This window comes from Protopterus annectens, chromosome 8.part0 (genome assembly GCF_019279795.1).
Source record: "Protopterus annectens isolate FY-2018-M chromosome 8.part0, PAN1.0, whole genome shotgun sequence".
Taxonomy (NCBI): domain Eukaryota; kingdom Metazoa; phylum Chordata; order Ceratodontiformes; family Protopteridae; genus Protopterus; species Protopterus annectens.
Genome location: NC_056741.1, coordinates 222,098,471 through 222,123,444, shown reverse-complemented (window position 1 = coordinate 222,123,444; position 24,974 = coordinate 222,098,471). Strand labels below are relative to the sequence as shown.

The following is a 24,974-nucleotide window of genomic DNA, read 5'->3' as shown; positions in this document are numbered from 1 at the left end:
GTATACTTCTGATGTCAGCCTGATACAAAAGTAAAAGAATAAAAAGAACATATTTCAATCTGTTGCTAGCAAACGACTGTACACAGCATGTCTCCTTTACTCCACCCTAAAAATATAGCCACCTATATAAAAGTGAAAAATAATGATCACACTAAAGTAGTCCAACGTGTTGCCCTTAGATAATGTACTGCATCTACACAAGTTATAGTGACACCATGTGCAGACATCTGATGTTAGGTTGTTTGGGAAGTTAAATAACTAATTATCACATTTACTCATCCCTCACATGCTAGAATGACCATCAGTGCATACCCCTGAATGAAGTAATTTTTTTTTTGACGAGGTTGGGTCCAGGGCTGAGGGGTCTATTAAACCAGTGTCACATCTACTTAAATAGCCTGCTGTGAATGAATCATCATTCCTCCAGATGCTCTTTACACCTAGATGTTTTGCAATGTTATTTTATGTCTTATTTTTTAAAGACACAGTCAAGCTAAAGTTTTCATTGCGTAATATGTTAAACCACCCATCGTGGAGATTGTTTGGTTGTAAGACCTTTTTAGCCTTTTGTTTGCAATTTTTAAAGACAGTGATGTGTTGACTGTTACTATTTTCCTGCTACTCAGACTGTCATATATATGCCTGTCAACAGAGTGTGCTAAAAGAAAAAACTGATGATATAGGTTCATAGGTGTGTACTAGGCTAATGGTCCTGGGGCCTTTACAAGGCTAGCCATAGGATTACCCTGGCATCATGCCACCCGACCTTAGTTCCCAGTGCCTCTGTCGAGTAGAGCTGCTGGAGTTATCCCTGGGGTGAATTTTCTATTTCCCATCCACTCATCAAGATTTCTCTTGAAGAGGGTCAGCAAGGTGCTCTGCTTGACATGTATGGGAAGTCTATTCCATAGCATGGGCAGTCTCTGGGTTATGAACCCGTCCCTCCAATACATTCTGTTGATTGTGGTAATGAGGTTGTGGTCTCTGAAGCGTGTGGTGCAGAGGGATTTGGGATTTCTTTAAATGTAGCATTTCTAACAGAGCTGCATCAGACATGGTTTTGTAAGTCAAACAGAGATCGCCTCTAAGTAGGCAATATGAGACAGAGAATAGTTGGAGTTTTTTGAGTCTGTCCATATAGGACAAGTGTTTAAGGCCTAGGATCCTCTTTGTGAGGTACTTTTGCAGTCTCTCCAGTTGTTGCAGGTGTCTAGTGAGGTACATGCCAAATTGGGCCATTCTACTCAATGACTGTCCTAATGAGGGAAGAGTAAAGGGAGACAATGACCTCTTTCTTCTTGGATGCAAAGCCCTTAGTGATAAGATGTGCCACATAGAAGGACTTTCTGACCACAGTGGCAATTTGGTGATCAAAAGAGAGATTGCTGTCAACCTGTGTTCCCAGATCTCTTATAACGCCTTCTGTGTTCAGTGGACTACCATCAATATGGCAATTCATGGGAACAGGGTTTTTCCCAAAGGGGATGATGACACATTTTTTGGCATTGAGCTTAAGGCCATGGTTCTGACACCAGTCGTTGGTCTAAGTGAGGCCATTCTGTAGGATGTTAACATCACTTGAGGAGTTAATAATAGCTCCCAACTTGCAATCATCTGTGAACTTTGTCAGCCAGAGTCACTTCATGTTGGCCTAGACTTCAGAAAAGTAGATACCAGACAGGACAGGACCCAGGACCGAACCCTGTAGGACTACAATCATGACTAGTCAGAAGTCTGACTTGGAGTCAGCTACTTTCACACTGTGTGTTCTATCTGTGAGCCAGTTTACAACCCACCTAGTGATATAGGGGTTGATGCCTAGCTTAGTGAGTTTTTCTATGATTCCTGAGTGGGGAATAGTATGAAAGGCCTTGACCAGATCAAGGTAGGCTGTATGAACCACCTTGCCTTCATCCACAGCTCTGGTGACTGACTCAAAAAAGTCAACCAAGTTGAGCAGGCATGATCTACCTTTTTCAAAGCCAAACTGTGTACATTCACACACACACATACACACATACACACATACACACACACACACACACACACACACATACACACATACACACACACACACACACACACACACACATATCAGTTCACCGTTGACATATCTTTGGGGTGTTGGGGAAAACAGAGCACCTAGATAACAACATACAGAGATAGGGAGGATATTCCACCAAAGACAAGAACTCATAGAGTCAAGTACTGTAAAATGGCAATGGTGTGCTAATGATCAGTTGCTTTCACGCATGTCCTGCCCAGACCACCAAAGACAGCTACTTAGTGTTTACAGTGTTGATATCTGATTATGATGAAAAGTGAAACAAATTATAGTCTAATTGTTACTATTAAATATACTGCAAAACCACCCACATACACACACATATATGCATGCAAGCATAAAATATTACAATGATCATGTTACTCTGATTTCAGTAAGTGCAATGCATTCTGGTATACTGTTCTTGTCATGTCAGATAAATGACTATGTAACAGTGATCAAGAAACAACAGAAGTAGCTCACTTTATCCACATACAGCCTCTGTACAAATTAATTACATCCAATGTGTTGACGATGTACACCTCAGATGTTTTAATTGTTAAAAAAATGGCCACAGTGAAGTATTCCAACTTGTTTTACACTTGTTCTGCAAAGCCAGATTAAAGACTGTTTAACTTAATCATGACGGTACTGTAAGTCATGTTCACCCACATGCAATCTACATGCCCAGTAATTATAGCCACACTATTGATTGTAGTGTACACATCAGATGTCTGATTGTGGTTACAGTAATAATAATAATATTATTAATAATAATAATAATAACAATGGCTGCAATAATGTATTTCAGATTTGTTTCTTACAAAAAACACCATAACCATAAGAAAGAATTCCAACTTATTTTGCACAAATATTCACTATTCCTGAAAAGACAAATTAATGACTGCTTATGCTGCTTAAATCTCAGTTGAGTCCATCACACTCATCCACAGATAGCCCCATCCAGTCTTTATACCAGTTTCTTGAGTGAGTATGATTATGATAAAATTATTGACCACAGTAAAGTATTTCAGCTTTGTTCCACACAAATACCCACAGTAAAATATTCTATTTTGCCTTACACAAATATATATTAGTTCTGTAAAGTCAGAATAACAGAGCAGCAAGGATGAATTATTTGCATCCACAGACAGCTTACCCTTGCCAGCAATACTAGCTACTTTATTGACTGTGTACCTCCTAGTGTCAAACTACAATAAAATAACAATAAATGTCTGCAGTGATTTATAGCAACTTTTTTTCTCATAAACATATAGTAGCTAGCCACAAGAAAGCATTCCAATCGGCTTCACACAAATAATCACAATCATGCAAAACCACATCCCTTGCTTAGTATGTCTGGTTGCCTGCAAAGATTAAAAAATATACACTACCTACTACATTCCAAACCATCTTGAATGTGCTGCATCCCAACTGCAGCATTGATGTGCAGACCCTCACAATGATGCAATTCTAATAACCAACTCCTGCTGTTTACTTCATCTTCTGCTTACTTGATCAAATTTCCAGGCTTCTGCTTCTTGCTGTCCTACTCCCTCTCTAAACAACCAGTCAGAGAGCCTCAAAGGCTTCCTTGACTGGTTATCTAGATCATGGGTGGAGGAGAGTAGAAATTCTTCTTCCCCATTTGGTGCCACAGCACTGAATTCTGCATTTTCCTCTCCCTTTAAAATAAATTAAAAGTACAATTACTTGGAAATAAAAATATTCAGCACTAGTGCTGGGGGTCCCTTAACTGAATCTGGCTTTAGGACAAAGTTCCAACTTTCCCCACTCATGGCACCCCAACTCCATCCATCCATTATCATTTAAAAAACAGTTGTAGCTGACTGAGAAAATCTTAGGTATACTTATACAAAGAACCCAATGAAGTTGTTTGTGGCTACCTCATAATAAAGTCCATACATAAAAGTTTTCTATATTTAACAACATTCCAGATGTTCACATTAATATTTAGAAAGTTAATTACTCCTACATACATGCAACATTAATAACTGTACTACAAACACAGTGACAAATGGCAAAGTAATTAAGTGCAGAGTTTATTGAAACACTGGCATTATTATTATTTTAATAACTTGCAGTTTCTACTATGTGCAATTTCACTTTTGCCTATATTGCAACCTTTAAAATCTTAGGAAGTCTATATACTTCTAATTATAGTAAAATTACAGTGTAACTATTTAAAAAAGTATTATATATGTTACAGACTACATAACAATGTGCCAATGTGAAACTCACTTTGACTGTTCGCTACCAAAGTAAGCAGTGCATGCCTGAGCGTTGCTTTCGAAAAGCCTGCTGTTGCAAAGGTTTGACTGCATTTTAATTGGTAAGTATTAAAGTGTTGAGTAAATTCCATGTTTTGAGGTAAGAGTGCCATGCAGAGTAATTTTGTGAATTTAAAGGGAACTCTACTCTTTTACAGTATACAGTAAATCTTTCTCTGAAAACAATAATTGGAAATGTTTTTGTGAGACAGTGATATTACAACCATAAACTCAGAACACATAATTCCAAGCACATCATTCAGAAGCCATATGTGCAGAAAGTAACACACATACACGCACATAAACACACACACACACACACACACACACACACACACACACACACACACACACACACACACACACACACACACACACACACACACACACCTTATACTGTCGCACACAAAGCCACACTCATGCAAGCCTCTTATGCAAGGATTGTGAAGCCCCTGCTGACTATGTGGAGTAGGATCCACATGATTCCCTAAATTATTTGAATTATAAGCTTGTCAGTGCATCTGAAGAAGGCACACGGTGACTCTATGAGTTATGTAAACCTCAAGTTAGTTAAATATGCTTAGGCTTCATGCAATTTGCTGTTCACTGGTTTTATTTTGAGTAATCCAAATTTTTACTACAAGTCATTAGAAAAATACATCTAAATCCTGCTTGATCTACATTTATTTTTTGCATTTATTTCAAGGAGCTGTAAGCCCTCAACCCCACAAAACCCACTCATCAACTATCACCAAGTTGTATCCTCTCACTTTTCTAAAGGTCATGTCCATTTGGAATCAGTTGGAGCCAAAATGACAGACATTTAAATCACCCTGATTGCTGGTCTTGCAACTAACTCAGCACAGGAGCAAGGCTACTGATATCAAGATAAACACATAGGGGCCACCACACAAAATACCACACTATCAGCAACAAGCACCATTTCCCACTTATGTGAGGCTGGTGAACAGTGATTCAAATGGAATGTGTAGTGGTTGTTCCACTTCACTCCGAGTACCACGGCTTCAACTAACTAAGTACGCTGCTGGAGTCCTGGCCTGTGAGCAACTAGAAGTGATCACTAATACATAGGAACATAGGAACATACTAGGCTAGCAGTCTTGGGGACCATAAGATGCCTAGCAATATACACCTTTAAGAAGACAAACTTTAAAGTTCTGGCCTCTATTTTCAAGCACTTCATAGTGTTAACCTCACAAAAAGAGTAGAGACATACGTGGTAACCCTGGTCTAAATTTGTGTCTACCTATCCACTCATCAAGCTTAGCCTTAAAGGTAGCTAAAGTACTACTGTGTTTGATTAGTAGTGTAACTTATTCCATAATCCATAACAGGTTGATGTAGGAATCTGTCTCTCCAGCAAGTCTTGTTTATTTCTTGGTGTAGATTTAAGTCTTCAGGGAGCATGTTTGAAAGGCCACTGGATTTTCAAAGAAATAAAAGGTCAAGTAAGACTTGGTCTTTCATGGCTCAAAAAGCGAGACAAGGGTCACCATTGCAGCAACCTTTAGGCTACTGAGTCTAAGTAGAGTCAAGCTAATCTGTCAGAGTCGTTGAAGGATTTAAAATCTTTAGTTTTCTTTGTTAGAAATCCAGTTGAGTAAAACGCTAGGATTTGTACACTCCAAAGGGGGTACTGTATTCAGTTATGGGTCTGATAAGGGAAGTGTACAGTGGTAGAATTACTTCTTTGGATTTTGATGACATAACTTTGTAAATTAACTGTGCCAGATAGAATGATTTTCTCTCTGTGATGGAGGATCAATGAGAAAACATTATCCACATAAGTGCCCAGGCCTCTTTTAACTGTTATCTGTCCTAAGAGGAGTACAACTTATAACGTATGAGTTGGGAACAATCTTTCTCCCAATCACTATAATACTGCACTTTTTGTCATTTAGAGACCATTTTGGATGCACCATGTATGTGCATATTCTAGCCCTTGCTGGAGCTGTTCTGCAACTGTGCATATGTGGATAATAGTGCCCAGTTTGCAGTTATCAGCAAACCTGGTCAACCACACATCTGGGATATTGACTTGGATATCTGGAAAATAAATTCTTCCAAACAGGATAATGTCCAGAACTGATCCCTGTGGCACAATACTAGTTAGAAACATACATTCAGAGAGGGAATCAGCAACTTTCACAACCTGGGGTCTGTTGGATATCTAATTTGCAATCCAGTGGACAATGTAGGGAGTTACGTTAAGCTTGACTAAATTTTCAATAAAACCAGTAAAGGGGATAGTATTAAAAACCTTGGCCAGGTCAAGATAAGTAGTGTCCACATAATTACCACTATCTACATCTCCTGTAACCTTTTCAAACAAAATGATTAGATTTAGGAGGCAGGACCTTCCCTTCACAAACCAGATTGAAAAGTTGCCTATGTTTGTGCAAAATAGTTCTGCTATGATACATTCCATGGCTTTACATAAAAGGCTGGTGAGGCTGATTGGGCTATAATTACCTGTGCCTGTAGAGGGTCCACATTTGTCTAGGGGAGTCACAGGGACTGCAATTTAGGCATCAGGCGAAAACCATGTTAACGATAAACCGTTTCCTCTGCACAAATGAAAATGCTGTCTAATTTATTGTCTGTTCCCATGGAAGTACTATTTTTAGCCTTGGAGAGGGATTCTAAGACTTGTTCTAAGCTGAGTACAAGGGAAACTGAATTCTCCAGGATAGCAGTGGCAATATTGTAGGTCAGAGAGTAAATGCTGGCAGTAAATCTGTGTGCTAATATATTAGCTATATCCTTGAAGTAAATGGGTGATATTATTATGCATGAGCTCAGTGCATTGGTGGGCATTATTTCTTTTTATTTTCTGACATAACTGAAGAATGATTTGTAGTTTCCCTTGGAATCCGTATCAACTTTAAGTTTATATTCTAATGGTGTTTTTAGGTTTTCTTACTGCCATATTTTAATGTAGTCCTGAAGCAGGAAATAAAGAATTTTTGCAACCTTTAGCTTCATTTTTTTTTGTCTTATAGTTTATTAATAATGGAGTTCCACCAGACGGGTTATTTTTGAATTTACAGTTATATTTAGGGTGGATAGCTACTTACTTTTCCATTCAGCTGTTCAGGTGCTGGTAAAAGTCAGCAGTGAATAAAGCAGCCTTCACAGATGGATGACTTTTCAAGGGATTGTTGGGAATATTGTATAGAGTTGTCTTAGAGAAGTCCCTAATAATGGTCTCATTTGGTGATGGGGTGGCACCAGTAGGCCCAACAAAGAAGACGACTGATTTGTGGTCAGAGTTAACCAGGGATGATGAAATACATGGTGGACGTTTTGGTGGGAGCTATGTTGGTAAGGACCAGATTAAGGATAATAGAACCTCTTCTGCATAGTTTTATAATCTGATCCAGTGCATTGCTATTAATGATGTCTAGGACATGCTCATAGTAAGTATTTTTAGAGGTTAAAATTTGCCAATCAGTGCTTGGGCGATTGAAGTTCCCTAGTATGAAGGCACTTGGATTGATATTTAGTGCCTCAATGGCGTTGAGTTAATTTCTGTGATCTTTGGGTGACACTGATGTGGATCTGTATCTAGCAATGAAGTACAAGACTAAAAATGGACTAAAACTAAATGTCAAGAAATATGTAATAGCACCCTTTGGGAAGCCATTCACCATCTGATAACTATCACATTGATAACACACCCCTAAGAGCCAACCTAGTAGTCAGGGACTTGGAGACACACACAGACAGTAATCTAGCCTTTGACCATCACATGTCTACAGTAGTGAGGAAATCATTCTATGTTGTGCAACTTATAAACAAAGGTATGGCATGTAGGGCCAAGGAGGTCATTGTTCCACTGTATCTGGCATTCATCAGACCCATCATTGAATACGATGCCTCCTTTGGTATGTATCTGACCAGCCACATCCAACAAATGGAATTTCGTCAGAGGTTCCTCACTAAAAGAATACAAGAAGCAAGTAACATGTCCTATGCAGACCATCTCAAGGCTCTATCCATGTATTCTGTCTCTTAACAGGATGTTGAGGGGAGCTCTATACCTAGCATAGAAAGCATTGTCAGACCTACACCCTATTGGACCTCCTGCATATCTGCAAAATAAACAGCATCAGAATTAGCCATTCTGGTGACTTAAACATTATCTGTGATATAAATAAGGTCTGCTAGACAGACAGGTATGTATCTCAGAGACTACCCTATTTCTGGAACATGCTCTCCATCCAATGGAAGCAGAATTCCTCACTAATCCAATTCAAGTATAACCTGGACATTTGGATGGCAAACAGGAAATCCATCCCTGGTTTGGTGCCTATATCTCTAAAGGATACAGACAGTCTGTAAATGGTTCATCTCCCATGTCCCCAATTAACTTACCAAGGGCACCAGAACTTGTCAGAGATTTGGGATGCATGGCTAAGCTTCAAAAGACCCTTGTGGTCATTAGCCTAGTACACACCTATGAACATATGAACCTATATAGTTGGATTTGTTAAGTATAATTTGGATCTCCAGAAGCTCAAACGTATGGTTGAGGGTCATTTGCCTTGAAGTACAGGAATTTCCAACAAAAAAGATACTTCCTTGCTGTTTCCCAAGGGTCTGAATGCATGATAGGTGCTAAACTCTGGTATAGAGCCAGTACTGTCATTGCATTGAAACAAATACGAATGTGTTCTAGTTGCAGAAGGGTCACAAGTTCTAGCATCATTCAATTTAGACTCCAAGCATTAGGCAGTGCCACTGTGATATTGGCCAAATTTGAGTTTGAGATTTCTATGTATGAATGTCTAATGGGAGACTTTGCCTAAAAAAACACTATGGAGACAGCAAAGGCTTTAGCTGGTAAGCAGAATTCCTGGTATGGCAGGTATAAGCCATCCTTAGTGAAACAGGAAATCTTCTCTACAATATCATCTCATGCTGACACATACTGTATCCCCTTAGAATGACACCAACTACTTATCCGATAGTTAAAGGCAATTAGTTTGTCTTTATGTGTAGATGTCATTCTTGGTGAAGGCAAGATACTTCTCAAGACTAGTGTCTTTCCTGTCCATAATGAATGCATAGCAGGTTTCATCATGTTTCTCTGCATGTTCATCTGGGTGGAGTGCCTCAGGTCATTCACTCCTAAGTCCTGCATGGACCACCACTAGGTTGTAGTCATGTTTGTCTGGTTTAAGTGATCTTAGGGCCCTTGTAACAACACAGATCCTCACACCAGACAAGCAGCTAACAGTGCCCCTGTTCTTGTCCAGTCTGGTAACAATGTAGTCTGTATGCCTAACTATAGAGTCACCTCTGACTGAAACACTTCCCTATTTATAAGCAGGGTTAGTGGGCTGAATGAGCTTAGGCCTGCTTTCCTGATGACTCCTGGGTGAGTTTTGTGGGTTTGCGATACGTCTGAGTGGAGGAGTAGGTGTTCCCTTCTGTGCCGGAAGCTGAGATATTTCACAGTGAGCTCTAGTGTGCTTTAGTAAATATTTCTTTATAGCCTCAGCATACATTATTGATCTAGCAGTGTGTTGTGACTGATGTAGTGCTTTGGAGTACTATTTCAGTTCAGACTTCTTTTCAGAACATTTAACAAACTCTGATCAACTGGGAAATGTGTATTAATGAATCTTACATATTATTCAAAAGGCATTAGTTATTGTCACTATCATGGTATTCATACCTCCTAATCTATCCATTCAGAATAATCCCATTATAATCTATGGGCAGGAACTTGCAGTACTTACAAGCCAACCAGGACAGCTCTGCTGCCGAGGAAGATTTCAAGTAGTAGTCATTTGGGCCTTTTCTCATTCAGTGACAACAAACATGATTTATTTCACTGCAGTAAGTAATCGTAGCTTCATATTTACTTATTTGTACTTGGAGAGTTGACACAATACAACAATCATGAGGACACAAATGTCTGAAATAGAGACATTTTTTAAAACAAGTTGCGAAAGATGTAACAATATTGTTCATGCAGACTAAAAGCGAAACTTTATACTGGGTTCTTAGCCAGCTGATGGCAAAGTCAAAGTAACTCACTTTACATAAAGACATTGCTTGGGGTTGTTTGTTTGTTCATTTGCTTGTTTACTTATTTATGCATTCATTTATGTTTTGATAATCCAAAAGGTGTACTGGTGCAAACACCCTTTTCAGCCACAACCTAAGCCACTAGGGTAAGCACAATTACAAAGAATATGTGACATACATAAATGTTACATTGGACGCAGTAAAATAGCAACAGACTATTACAACAGTACTTCATTAGTACAGTGAAATCTGGGCTCCATTCATGGTAACCCTGATAATACATGGTTTATTCTTCCCAGACTCATGCAGTCTCTTCAAATAAAGTACTAATGACACACTTTCCTGGGTATGAAGTAATCCCATCCAATCAATTTCTTTCTGGCTAAGACAAGAAAATATGGAGAGGAATACACGCAATTAAGGATAGATTTGTAACCATTTTTTTTTTGAGAAAATGTGGCCTACTCCTGAAGAGAGAGGTGCAGCCCTTAGGAAAATATCAAATATGGTTTCTTACAAATAATGGCCTTTAACTCAGAGGTCATGAAAGTGGAGGTAATGACCACCAAAACTGATTTCAGTCCTGCCAGATAATCTGGTTCAAGTAGAGGATGGCTATGCTCAAGTCCAAATCTAGTGGACAAGAGTTCTTCAAAGTATATAGGGACACAATCCTCTGAGTATTGGGCTGCATGTCTGTCATCCATATAGCTGTAATATTCAGGGATACCAGAAGCATTGCACTTGGACTGTGAAACAATTGACATCCAAACCAGTCAGATGGAAGAGATTAGTTAGACTCACCTCTGTGTGAGATACTTCTCCATCAGCCTGAAATGTTTAAAGAACATACGAGCTATGAGTGGAAGGCTTTTTGGTAGCTTTAAATCACATTTGAGACTTCCAATAGAAGATCAAGTGAGATCAGAGGATTTCTGAAGCAGTCTTTGCCATAACTGTAACAAGTTATTATCTCAGTTACAGGGGACATTCACTGGATGTACAGTGATAATTTTTGTACAATAACAGACAAGAGATCTGCAGCACCCTTCTCATTGATCACACAGGAATGAAATTAATTTTCATCATTCCCTAAAATTTGGTGCAGTGTGTGGAATGAATGAAAAATTGATAAACTTGTACAGGTCCTGTTTTGCATTCAAAGGGAGAATATCTCCATTGCAAATATGCTTCCTCTGTAGGACTAAGTAGAACAGGGAAAGTATTGCATTATAGGATGATAGGAGATTACTAGGCTAATGACCCTGGGGGCCTTACAAGCCTAGCCAAGAGTTTATCCCCAAAAAAGAACCTACAGTCAGCATCTGTCACCCCTGTTAGGGAGGGACAAAGGTGGAACCCCTGGGACAAATTTGTAGTTTTCCATCCACTAATCAAGGTCATGCTTGAAGAGTGTCAGTGAGATACTCTGTTTGACATATATGGGAAGTCTATTCCAGAGCTGAGGAAACCTCTGGGAGACAAACCTATCTCTCCAGCAGGTTTTGTTGATTTTGCATATTAGATTTAGGTCTATCGAGCAGGTAATGTGCAAGGAATTAGACTTACAGATATGGAGCATCTTTTCTTGAAGTAAATGAAGAACTCATCCAAGGTGGTTGTCATACTTCCTGTAGAACTATGCAGTCTCAGGTTGTTCCTTTCTTAATTTCTGTACTTTGGCACATATGAGTTAACTGTTGCATGAGAAGATTTGTTCATTTCAATACGTTATTTCTGATATTAAATAACATTTACACATGTATGCTCATTACTGATTGTCTACTGATGCATGATTTGTAATTATGTTTAGTATTTAAAGCCACAGTGGTACAGCAGTAGCATAGTTGCTTCACAGCAAGAGGTTCTCCTGTGCGATTCTCAGCTGGAGTGCCTTCTGTGTGGAGTCTGCATGTCCTCTCCGCAGTTGAGTGGCCACCGAAAGACATGCATGAATGGGTGTGCCTTCACTGAAGGTTGGGTGTCGGGCTGGCAACTTGGCACCATAAAAATCTACTGCCAATCATTAGTGGACCGGAGTTCCGCTGTGGCGACCCCTAACCGGGAAAAGCCCAAAAAGACAAACAATATTGAATGAGAAATTCCCTTAATCTTCTTCTGATGATGTACTAAGGGATCATTAACATACACCTGATATGTCACCAACTCAGATGGATGTGACCACTTTTTAACATCTCACCTGAAGGAGACCACCTCAGCAGTCTAGCACTTTATTTATGCTGTAGTTATCTCAGCATTTGAATATAAGTTCCAGTGTTTGGTTTGGGGATAGAACACAGAATCTTTGGATGATTCTAGCATTAAAGACAAGCATACTAATTAATGCAAAAGCTAATGTACAGTGAGGATGAGTGAAATATAGTCAGACTTTGGGGTCTAGACTGAGTCAGGAAAGAGTGGGATTGTTGCAGTGTTAATCTGGGTTTAATTTCTCCAAGACTTTTGATTTTCTAATACCATGACAGGAATAGACCCTATTACTAAGTCAACGTATGATTAAAGTTCATGAAATTAGTATTGTTTCAATCATTGATGTTAGCCAAAAGTGCTCTCCGCAGCACCCACAATGTACCCAGATATGACTCCTCCTGCAATTTATTCAGAGTTACATGTATCAGCAACATATTTAAATAAGACTGTAAATTCCTTTTATGAGAGCCATTGCTCCTACTACTATTAGAGCTGTCTGGGTATCCTTCTTCCATACAGCCTTCATTTCTGTCTGCAACTCCTGATATTTTATGACTTTGTGTCTCTCAGTACATAGGACAGTGCAATCACTGGGTGTAGCAATTTCAATGATCAATGCTACTTTTGTCTTCTTTTCATGGACTAATATATCTGGTTTTCTTGCATCCATTTTTTGAACGGTTGGCAATGGGTGATCCCATGTTTTATAAACATCATTATTCTTCATAATGCTTTGTGGCTCATGTTTCTATTACTTCTCAGCTACTTCAATATTATAATGTTTGCACAATCTCCAGTGCAATAGTCTTGTCACATTATTATGCCTTTCAGTATACAGGCCCTCTTTCATTAGTGCATCCCTGCTATTTTGGTTCAGTGCTGCAGATGCGTGACAGGAAATGTGTATTACATTATGGAGCATAGATGACTTGAGTTGAAGCAAAGAAGTTCAGTTAGAGAACACATGCTCTGCAGCATGAATTATAACATAAACATTGCACTAATAATCACAGGGCCACGAATGATGTGGACTAACTATGATGGTGTAGGCCAAGGGGGAGGGGGAGTACAATTTACAGTGACCGGGCAAATTCTGAATAACTCATGGACCAGCAATAATTACTAAACTTATCTTTTTAAAATAACAGATGCATAAGGAACCTATATGTTATACTCATCTCTTTATACAACTAGAAATGTAGACTATTTTTTTTATTCATGTTGATGTATAAGCAGTATTGTTTTCCTTTGATCATTGACTACATATGTAAATACGTTGATTAAGGTTTAAACTTTCTAAGACTACAATATACATTATGGGTGAATGATGTGTAGCCAGCCCCATAGTACATTTTTGCTTATTATTGTTAATGAAAGTACACACATCTTGCCTTTTTTTTCCGTAGTACCTTCACACAGCCATTTGATTTCCTTTTGTGTGTTCCTTTCTAGCTGGTGCACCCGTGTGTGCTAACTTTGTATAAGAAACTGTATCAAAGTTAGTATTCTTTATCTGTCTTCTTCATTCAGTAATACTTAGTGAGTTATAACAAGCCTTCTAGCAGCTCGGTTATACTTCGACTTTGGGGTCTGGCCTCAGGTGGGGTGTAGGTAGATGCTCAATAACTATTTCTCACTAACCTGTCACAAACATCTTTTCCACACCTAACATCTCCTTTTCTGTCTTGTACTTGGCCTTATAATCTCACTAACCTTCCTCAAACACCATGTCCACAATTAATATCTCCTTTTCTGTCTTGTACTTGGCCTTATAATCTGACTAACCTCCCTCAAACACCATGTCCACAATTAATATCTCCTTTTCTGTCTTGTACTTGGCCTTATAATCTGACTAACCTCCCTCAAACACCATGTCCACAATTAATATCTCCTTTTCTGTCTTGTACTTGGCCTTATAATCTGACTAACCTTCCTCAAACACCATGTCCACAATTAATATCACCTTTCTCTCCTTCTTTTTCAGCTCATGATCTCCCATCTCAAATCCCTTTACATATTTTAGACGCACTCACCTGCCTCTAACACTTTCTTATATGCAGCATCTCGTCTTCCTTTATGCACCACCACCAATCACCTCCTTACTACTTTTTTTTCTGGCACAACTCTGCTCATCACCTTCCCTTCTGCCGCTAATGGCCCTCTCCTTATCCATCTGTTCTTTTCTTCCACTGCTATCTGCAACTTTTCTTACATTTTTTTTATATCCCAGCACTGGCTCACATAAAACTGTTCACCACATTCATTTGACCTACACTATACTTCCCAATTTTTCCTGTTTCTCTGCTCTTTTAAACAACTTATCCTTACTCTACAGTCTTTCCTGCTCAGGACTAAGTAATCTACAACCTGTCTACCCTATTTCCGCAGTTTCCTGTTCTCTTTCAACTATTTTGAATCCTGTCAGACTCTCTAATTAAACCAACACTATTTCTTTGACAAGCGAACCTTAATACGTGCAGATTAGAAAATCTAAAAATGAATACCTTCATGCATACAGTTCATAACTTAAAGTGTGTATTTTGAAAAATACACAAGTCCAGCTCTTGTACTCACTTTTATAATCTATTATCTTGAGAGTGTGTATATTTTGTATATAATTCCTATGACTGTTATCAGCTCTACTCCTGTGTAATATGCAGTACTGATTAACTCGTTGTATAATCTGTGTATATTTATATTTTTTTCTGGAGATTTTCTTCCAGGTCACTGTTGAAAACATTTTTTTCAACCCAATCAGAAATTTTCTGTAATCAAAAGGAAATAAATAAAATAATCAGTTGGGACTTTGGTTCCATTAATCCACAGTAATTAAAATCCTGTCAAGTATTATTGTTTACTTCCTCTGCATTTTAATTGTTATTACTTTTAAGTATAGAAACAAATAAAGTATTGGCATCTCTCAAGACAAGAAAGTTTGAATGATAACTCAACTCTCTGGGCCTCCTGTCACCACAGGAACAACATTATTTTATGTAAAACACTGTTTTAACAGATTCAAACTGTATATGTCATTAAATCTTCACTATTCCACCTCACTTTAGTGGTCAGCATTCCAGAAGTGTGCTTGTAATGTGTTTTTAATAACCCCTTGAATCACCCTCATGTTTCTAGTGAGTGCTGCAAAGTACCTAACCACAAGTGGTAGCTTCCACTTATAGAGACGTTTGTGACTGCACATCTCCCAAGGAAAACTACAGAATTTATTGTAAAACCCTCATAATTTAGAAGTCTACAGTGTATGTTTAAGTTTTTTACTTTCCTCCTGTCATTATATTGTATAGCTGTTTGCCTATGGTGTGGTAACTGTTGGATTGATGTACTAATCTTGGGCACTGCTGTAAGGCTTAAATTACTTGGCATGTGCTGCTAGGTTTTTTGAATGCTTGGATTGTAATGCATTTTCTAAATTAATGCAGAATTTGATATGGCAAGTAGAGTATAGGGTCTTTATGTAAAATGTAAATTCATGGCTCTGCTTTGATGCTAGTATGTAATTTTTAGAACATTGCTGTATCAATGCTGATAGTTCCCCTGTTGTATAGCTATCCAAGGTAAAACTGGTAAATATTAGGAATCTGTAATATGCAATATTAATGAGACAGAAGGTTTTTTGCTGCACTTAACCTTCGCTGCAATTGATAACTGTTACACTGCTATAGTTTATTTCATTATTTTGTCACCATCATTATTATATATTAGCATTAACTAATTCCTGTGATTTTCTGTATTCTAGCCCCTGAATCACCGTTGCATTTCTAGTAAGTGCTGCAAAGTACCTAAACACAAGTGGTAGTTTCCACTTATAGAGACTGTTGTGACTGCACATCTCTCAAGGAAAAGGGCAGAATTTATTGTAAAATCCTCGTAACTTAGACATCTACAGTATATGTTTAAATTTTTCTTTCCTCCTTTCATTGTATTGTATAATACACTAGCTTATCTGTTATTGTGGACAGCACACTACTGGAATCCTCCCTCCCCTTTTCAGCAGCTTTTTTTTCCTCCAGCCTGTTAGATTTAATCCACTGTTCAGCTGCTATTCAGGACCTTGCTTCCCTCAGTCATAGCCCATCTCTTTTCCTTCCCTTACTTTTTGCTTTTCTCCGAAATAATCCGTTAGGACTGCAATTTCCTACTGAGGTTGGCTAGCTTTAATTTTTTCATGTACCTGACTGAAAGGTTTATGAGAGATTTTCTCTGGACATGATTGTCCATGGCTCATCCCACTTTGTTCTGCCCTCGCTAAGCTCAGGATCCACTCTGGTCCCCTACCCTGCTCCATGCCTACCCACCCCTGCATCTCATAGGTTCATAGGTTGGTACTAGGCTGTCGGCCCTAGGGCCTATACAATCCTAGCCATAACAATTCCCTGGCTATTTCTTCCCAAAGTATTTACTTACCTGGACCCCTGTCTAAATGAACCACACCCACTCCCAACAGCCAACCAATTGAAATACCCAGACAATTTAATTTACTTATGCAAATAGTGATAATATAATTAATATACCCAACTAGTACTACTACTCACAGCTTTAACTCTAATTTTACATCTCTTACAAAAGGCCATTCCACATTAAATCCTAGCTCTCTCTGCAAATTCAAATATAATCCTAGTCATTTAAATTCTATTTAACCATGACAGCTCCTTTATTTTCACTATCACTCTTATCACACTATCCATAATTGCCCACCTAACATCCTACCACCTTAACCCATTCCCCCCTCACCAACCACAAAACTACTTCTATTCAATTTACACTGTCTGTGACCATTCCTTTTCCAATCTCACCAACTATAACACATATTTAAAATACCAACCTACCCAAATATAAACTCATCTATCTAAATTTTCACTCCAAACCATCTCTCTTCAAGCAACATAAATATACATCAAAGCTGTGATATGCTCTAGCTCCTGTCGCTTCTAGGCTCATAATTGGTAGTGATATACATTGTAATCCTTAACCAAACTCCTATAGCACCCCATCAAGTTCAAAACATACTTAATCTTTCCCATAGAGGCTCAAACATATTGCTCATTAACCTAAACCTTAGAAGCATTGTAAACAAAGTCCAGGAACTACTTACTACATTATCCCACTACTCTCTTGACATAGCTGCCTTCACTGAGACTTGGCTTAAGTCACATATATTTAACAATGAAATAACCACAACTGGATACAGCCTATTTAGAGTGGACAGGAAGGAAAGAAAAGGTGGAGGTGTGGCCATAATGTACAAGACTAACCTCTCACTATTACCAATGAATCTCAACATACCCATCCTAGGCAGTATAGATATCTTTATACACTAGGCTCCTACTTAACCACAATAAATTCATTACCATTATAGTTATCTACACCCCACCTGGCAATTATGTTCCCATTATTGAGCACATCCTTCAAACCATATCCAACATCATAGATCATGAAACTCTCATTATGAGTGACTTTAATGCGGACTGGTCTTCCTGTAATTCAGCCACCCCTAAAAACTTCATTAATTTATTTGGTTTCACCCAACTTATCCAGGGACCTACCAGGACAGATAAAAAATCAGAGAAACAATATACACTTGATTGGATGTTAACCAATAAACCTAACCTCTATCAACACTCTGGCTGTATGCCTGATAGTCTCAGTGATCATATGCCTACCTATCTACAAAGGCAACAGTCTAATCTCATCAAGCACAACATGATTCGCGAAATACATAGTAGGAAAAGCATTTGCTCCCTAGAATTTAAACAGACCCTAAAAATGTGTAATTGGACCATCCTGAAATACATTCCCCTTGATACAACAGTAAAATATTTCAATAATACCTTTCTCAACATTCTTAACAGACTAGCACCCCCAAGAACAAGTCGCTGCAAATCTAATTATACAACATGACTCTCCAAAGACACAAGGACCCTGCTAAAGGAAAGAGATAAGATGTGGCAATTATGGTATTCTTGTAAAACACATACTAATCGACTTGCATTCCAACAACTTAGAAATAAAACTAAACATCAGATAAACCTAGACAAGAAGAATTGCTACAATAACTTACACTTAAAGTATCAACATAACCCCGTAAATTTCTGGAGTACAATTAAATCCATCCTTCATCCAGGCCAAACAACAAATTCTCTCCCCAATATTCCAAATCCATCTGGTACCATTGCAGAAGAATTTAACAAGTTCTTAATAGAAAGTATACTGTCTTTAATTAACAACAAGAACCCCAACTCATCTGCCTCTTCTAATTCCCCTAACCCTAATAGTACATCTTTCTCCTTTTAACCTACGCTCACAAAAACTATAGAAAAACTATTAAAGAAACTCAAACCTACCACTATTGGACCAGATCACCTACCTGCCGAATACTTAAAAGTAGCAGTTGAAGTCAAATCCTACCCTGTTTCAATTATTATCAACAGATCTATCGCAGAACAATGCGTTCCAAATATATGGAAAATTGTACATATTATCCCCATACACAAGGGTGGCAACTCAGCAGTCTGACTAATTACAGACCTACTGCCATTTTACCCCTTCTGTGTAAAATCCTTGAAAGATGTGTTCATGCTCATCTCCTTCACTAACTCATTTCCAGTAACCTTCTTGCCACCTCTCAACACAGTTTTAGACCCCGCCACAACACCACTACTGCACTCGTCAACTTTTTCAGTACCATCTATAAACTCCATAATGAGGGGTAAATTTGTCCCTGCATTCTTCTTAGACATGTCCAAGGCCTTCACTACAGTCTCACACCATAAACTGTTAAATATCCTCACTAACCTAAACCTACATCCATCACCTGTCCTCTGGTTCCAAAGTTACCTTAATGAAGGCCAACAAGTAGTAATGTGGCAACATACACTCTCCACCCTTCTCCCAGTCACACTTGTAGTACCACAAGGTACAGTTCTTGGCCCAATTCTATTCAGTATTTTCACTAATGATCTAAGCACTGACAGCCCACTAGCAGCCATAGTCCAGTATGCCGACAACTCTACCCTTATTTGCCATATTCCAACAATTCAAAAACTCCAGCAAATTACACAAAAACCCTTCTCTGAAATAGAATTTTGGCTATCAGAATCACAGTTTATACTCACCCCCCCCCAAAAAAAAAACTTATGGTCTTCCAACCTTCAAGAGCCTCCTCCACTACCACTTTCTTCATCACTGCTAGTAACAACACTATAATCACTCCCGACATGCAGACCAAACTGCTAGGTGTCACCCTTGACAATAATCTAAGATTTGACCTTCATGTCTCACAAACTATTAAGAAAGTTCACAAAATGGGTATTTTGTACAGCAACAAAAATATCTACCAACACCTCTAGGATGGCTATTGCCAGAATTCATCTTTTATCAGCTCTCATATATGATTTTCCAATTACTATTAATCTCAAAAAACAGATCTAAAGAAACTTGAGTAATGTTTCAGTAAAATAGCCAAATTTGCTTCTGATTCCCCAAATCATATATATCACTATGACATATTAAAAAAACTGTCTTGGCTAGAACTCCCACAACTTCCTTTGTACAATCGGCTAACCATGGCTCACAATATATTGTATCAGGCTGACAAAATGCATGCACTACAAAACATTCTTCAAACTTATTCAACAAGCCATTCCCTTCAATCAACTAATAATTGCTTACTACAGGTAACCAAATCAACAAAAACCGCTGGAGACTCCCTATACTCCCACCATGTAACAAAGCACTGGAACTTACTTCCATCTAACATTAGAATCACTGCTAATTGTAATGAGTTCAAACACCTGTAAAAAACGTCCTTGCTGATTCTTAGCTTTGTGCATGTACGACTCCTGGCTAATGCATGTAAAAGCCTTCTCAAGTATAAAATGCTCTGTAATATGTGCTATCAAATTATTAGCATATGATTTCTGACTACATTAACTATCCTGCAGATTTTTGTTTGAGTCTAATCCTTCTCTTTTTGTTCCTGTTACTAATAATGTATATTATACTGTACATATGTAATAACTATAATATATCTGTACTGTTATGTATTTCTATTTGTGGAGCCTTTGTCCCCTAGGCCTCCGCTGAAAATGGGTTCTTTAACCCAGTCAGACTTTCCTGGTAAACAAATGTTAAATAAATAAATAAATGAACATAAGAACAAAATATGACTTGTGTATTCAAAGTACTTTATGCTTACTCCTGACCAGCTGTTTTAGGTTATTTCACTTGGCATGTTTGAAAAAAAATCACCCTTTGTAAAGTGGTAAGTGGTATGTAAACCCTACACCTCCTATGCATTTGCTTTAGCACTGTGTGCCTTTAACATATTTAATGTACTCTGAAATTGTACAACCTCAGAGTACGTTACAAATTGTGTTGCACTAAGTCCATCTAATGGAATTGCCTCCGTGGATTGGGGCCCAATGGAATAAAAAGTCTAATAGACTGTACTAGAATCCCCCCCCCCCAAGAAGTCAATGCAGTTTGTATTTCATATTTTGCATTGCCTGCTGTCGTAAGGAGCAATGATGTATTTCTAAGCACTGTTGGTTAGGAAATGGTATGCAGATATTCAATAATTCTGTTGAAGATTCTAAGTGCAGTAAATTTGCTTTATCCTTGCATACTTAAACATGATACATTATTGAGAATAATATAGATAAGTAATAATGCTAATGAAAGTGGAAAGTTACTTAAAAACTGCAGCATGTAATTGTCTGGCATGCATTTACTCACTGTTTCTGTTTTACAGATCAGAAATGGTATTAAAAAATAAGTATCTATAAAGATAGGTTACCCTTGCAAGATTCATAAAATTATAGAAATATATCCCTCTTTACACACACACACACACACACACACACACACACACACACACGCACACGCACACACACATGCACACTAACACTAACAAAGTTGCGACATTCACATAATACAATGCCAAGAAGGAGACTATTGTACGATCTGCCATATAAAGTATCACTATTAAGGCAATAAACATCTAGTCCAAAACAATCACTGTTAATTTGTCTAGGATATTGTTCCACTTTTACCAGCATATTTAATAATTTAGCTATACATACTTTCTTTTTATATGCAGAAGACCTAGTCAGTTTAAATAATGCAAGTTTGAGTTGTATCTCCATGCCTAAAGTTTTTTTAAATACTATGGCATGCAGGGAAAATCCACACAGTGTATTTTATATCTTTGAGAATAGTATTACTAATATGAACCAAAGCTATACTGAGTAATTCTGTATAACACACGTGTTTCTCATTTTTTCTTTATTTGTAATATTTATTTAAAAGCCTTTTGATAAATGTTCCCTCTAGGGAAAAATGCTAATCAAATATGATATAAATATTTTTATGATTCCAGCCGGAGTATATTAAATAAAAGAAGGCACAATTTAAAATTTTGCATTTCATATATATTTTGAACCCTGTGACCTTTATGTCATGTCTTTTATGAAACATGTACTGTCAGTACAGAGAGTTAAGGCTCTAAAATTCTAAGGAGCTTCTTTCTGTATTATTAGGTGTGGGTTTGAGTCTTTCAGTCTCCTTTTAAAAAATCTGTAACTTTAAACAAGTCATTCAGCTAGACAGTGTTCTTGTGTAACCCCCAAAGGCAAGCTTATCTGGATAACATACAAATAACAAAAAGTATAAATTTTTTAAATTCATAATGTTTCCAAGCTCTGTACTTGAGCACAGCATACAATGGGTGCTCAGAATATAGGTATGTGAATACAATATTCCCAGTAACACATTGAATTATCTATATAGTTGAATGCATCCTTTGCTATTTTCCATGAAAAACTAAAATATAGTTTCCTTATTCTGAACAGTTCTTCTGAGACCTTTCTGACTACCTGTCTGTGTCGTGCCATTTACAATTTAGTGTCAGAAAATTTAAAATTACTAAAAGACATTAAAGTTTTCAAAAAGTTAAAATAAATAACATTCTCTTATGATAAAAAATGAAATGTCCCATATCACTTACCACATTGTACAATTCTATAAATGATCAGCAAAAAACATTTAAACCTTGTATGTTTAACCTACAAAAAATGTGTTGTTGAAGAAACCATAGCCTGAAATCAATGATTTACTGAAGGAGGTACTGGAAGATAATGCACTTCATCCATTTTCATGTCCATCTTTTTTTCTGCTCTTTGTTTGATAACCACCTCCTGTCCATTTGCCACCAAGATCATTTATTAGAAATGTAGGACAGGTGATCTGTTGGTTCTGCTAAATGAACTTTGTCACCTCTGATACAGTGTAGCAAGCAGGCTGAGTCACTGTATGTGGAAATGTTACACAACCATAGATATTTAAACTCCGTCTGTTCCTTGCAAATAATAGTTACTTATCAACAGGATTTAGTTTTTGTGACTTGACTGTTTAGACAGTCTAACTGGTATGATATCTGCACATAGAAAAAAGAAATATACTCATAAAACTGTAACTATGACAGGATACCGTTACTTTATGCAACTGTGGCATATGGAGAGAGGGCAGAAATAAAACAAACAGCACATGGATTATTGCACTAAACCTTTCCTACATACAGTGTTTATGTCGCACAGTTCAAGCACTCCAACAGCTTTTTCCCCTCTCCTAACCTATTACTGTTGCTCAGTAAATGTAACAACTTATACTGATGTCACAGCATTTCAGCATTTTTTGTGTATATGTTATCCTCCCTGTTTCTTTTATTACGTTTCCCTTTAGAAAATATTAAGTGGAATACTTTAATTTTTTTTATATTAAATTTGACTCCTAACTTACTGTAAGGTACACTTTTTGTACTTTTTGTTCCTTTTTTGCCCCCTCATTCATTGTGACTTTTTAATGTTTATTCCCTTCTGTTATGAGGTCTACATTCTCTGCATTCACTATAATACATTGTGCATGTTTCTTCCAACTTAAATTCCTATCCTTTACCTCTTTTACTATAACCTGGACAGCATACCTATTTTTGTCCTTTCCTATGCTTTGTAACATTCTCTATGACTCTGTCATTTGATTTATCATTTACTTCCTTATTTCCTCTCTAAATCACTTTCCAAAAAATACCCAGCCACAATTCAATAGTCTTCTTAATTCTTCTTACTGCCTTCTGCTGTATGTTATCAAATGTTTTAATTTATTCTTTCTCTCTCTCATTTTATATATATATATATATATATATATATATATATATATATATATATATATAAAATCTCAAAATACTGAAATATCAAATTTCAGTATCTCGAGACCATGACAGCGAATCCACAAAACACTGAAACTACAAAACCACAACATTCAAAAACCTGAACAAACCACACACACCACAGTACACCAAAACGCCCACATCACAAAATAAACAAAACTACACACATACACAACTCATACACACATAAGCAGGGGGGCAAGCACCCCTGCACCCCCCACACCCCCCTACTTATATATACTAACTCTGAGATTGCACAAACAAGAAACAAAAGCAAACTCACACATGCACATTCTCCAGTCCCACACACACACACACACACACACACGCACACAAACACACACACACACGCACACACACACATCAAACATATCAGCACACTCACATACACTCTCACTCAAAATTTTTACAAAACACTCACTTACCTGACATAACACTAGATATCCACATACAGCACTGCTCACCATCAACACGCAAGCCCGGACATAACGTAGCATAAGGCCATAACCGCAAATTCAAGATATTCAAATTCAGGATTAGGAACTTTCGCTATTTTCAACATTTGGCTTTATAGTCTCGAGATACTGAAATGTGACATTTCAGTATTTCAAGATTATAAAGTATTCCCATATATATATATATATATATATATATATATATATATATATATAAATATATATATATATATATATATATATATATATATATATATATATATATATATATATATATATATATATTAAGACAAAAACGGGTGCACAAACCACTGCAGTGCTCCTCCAGAGTCATTATAGATCAAAGACAAAACACTCCACCACTCCTCCAAAAACAAAGTTTCAGGTGTAATTCCTTTAATTCCTTGAATAGCTCAAAAAAAAAAACAATAAATAAACACTTAAAATAGTGGAAACAGCCTCCAACCCACATAACCATCACAGACCGGTCTGAAACTTTGTTTTGGAGTACAGAAGTGTTTTGACCTTGATATATTTATATATATATATATATATATATATATATATATATATATATATTTATGTGTGTGTATGTATGTGCATGTGAGTGCGTGTGTGCGTGTATGTGTGTGAGTGTGTGTGCCACACACACACACACACACACACACACACGC

At 37.4% G+C, this 24,974-nt stretch overlaps 1 protein-coding gene across 2 annotated transcripts in view; it reads right to left on the bottom strand.

The window, feature by feature from the left end:
* LOC122808712 (complement C1r subcomponent-like) overlaps nt 1–22,910 on the bottom strand; it is a 252,509-nt gene extending 229,599 nt beyond the window's left edge. Inside the window, exon 1 of one of the 2 annotated variants that reach the window (XM_044079700.1) lies at nt 22,690–22,910. In XM_044079700.1, coding sequence (XP_043935635.1) covers nt 22,690–22,715 — 26 coding nt within the window. In that variant the 5' untranslated portion in view covers nt 22,716–22,910. Of the gene's footprint in view, nt 1–22,627 lie in introns of both variants that reach the window. The other variant, XM_044079701.1, reaches the window with a different exon arrangement.
* Nucleotides 22,911–24,974: the final 2,064 nt, after the last annotated feature.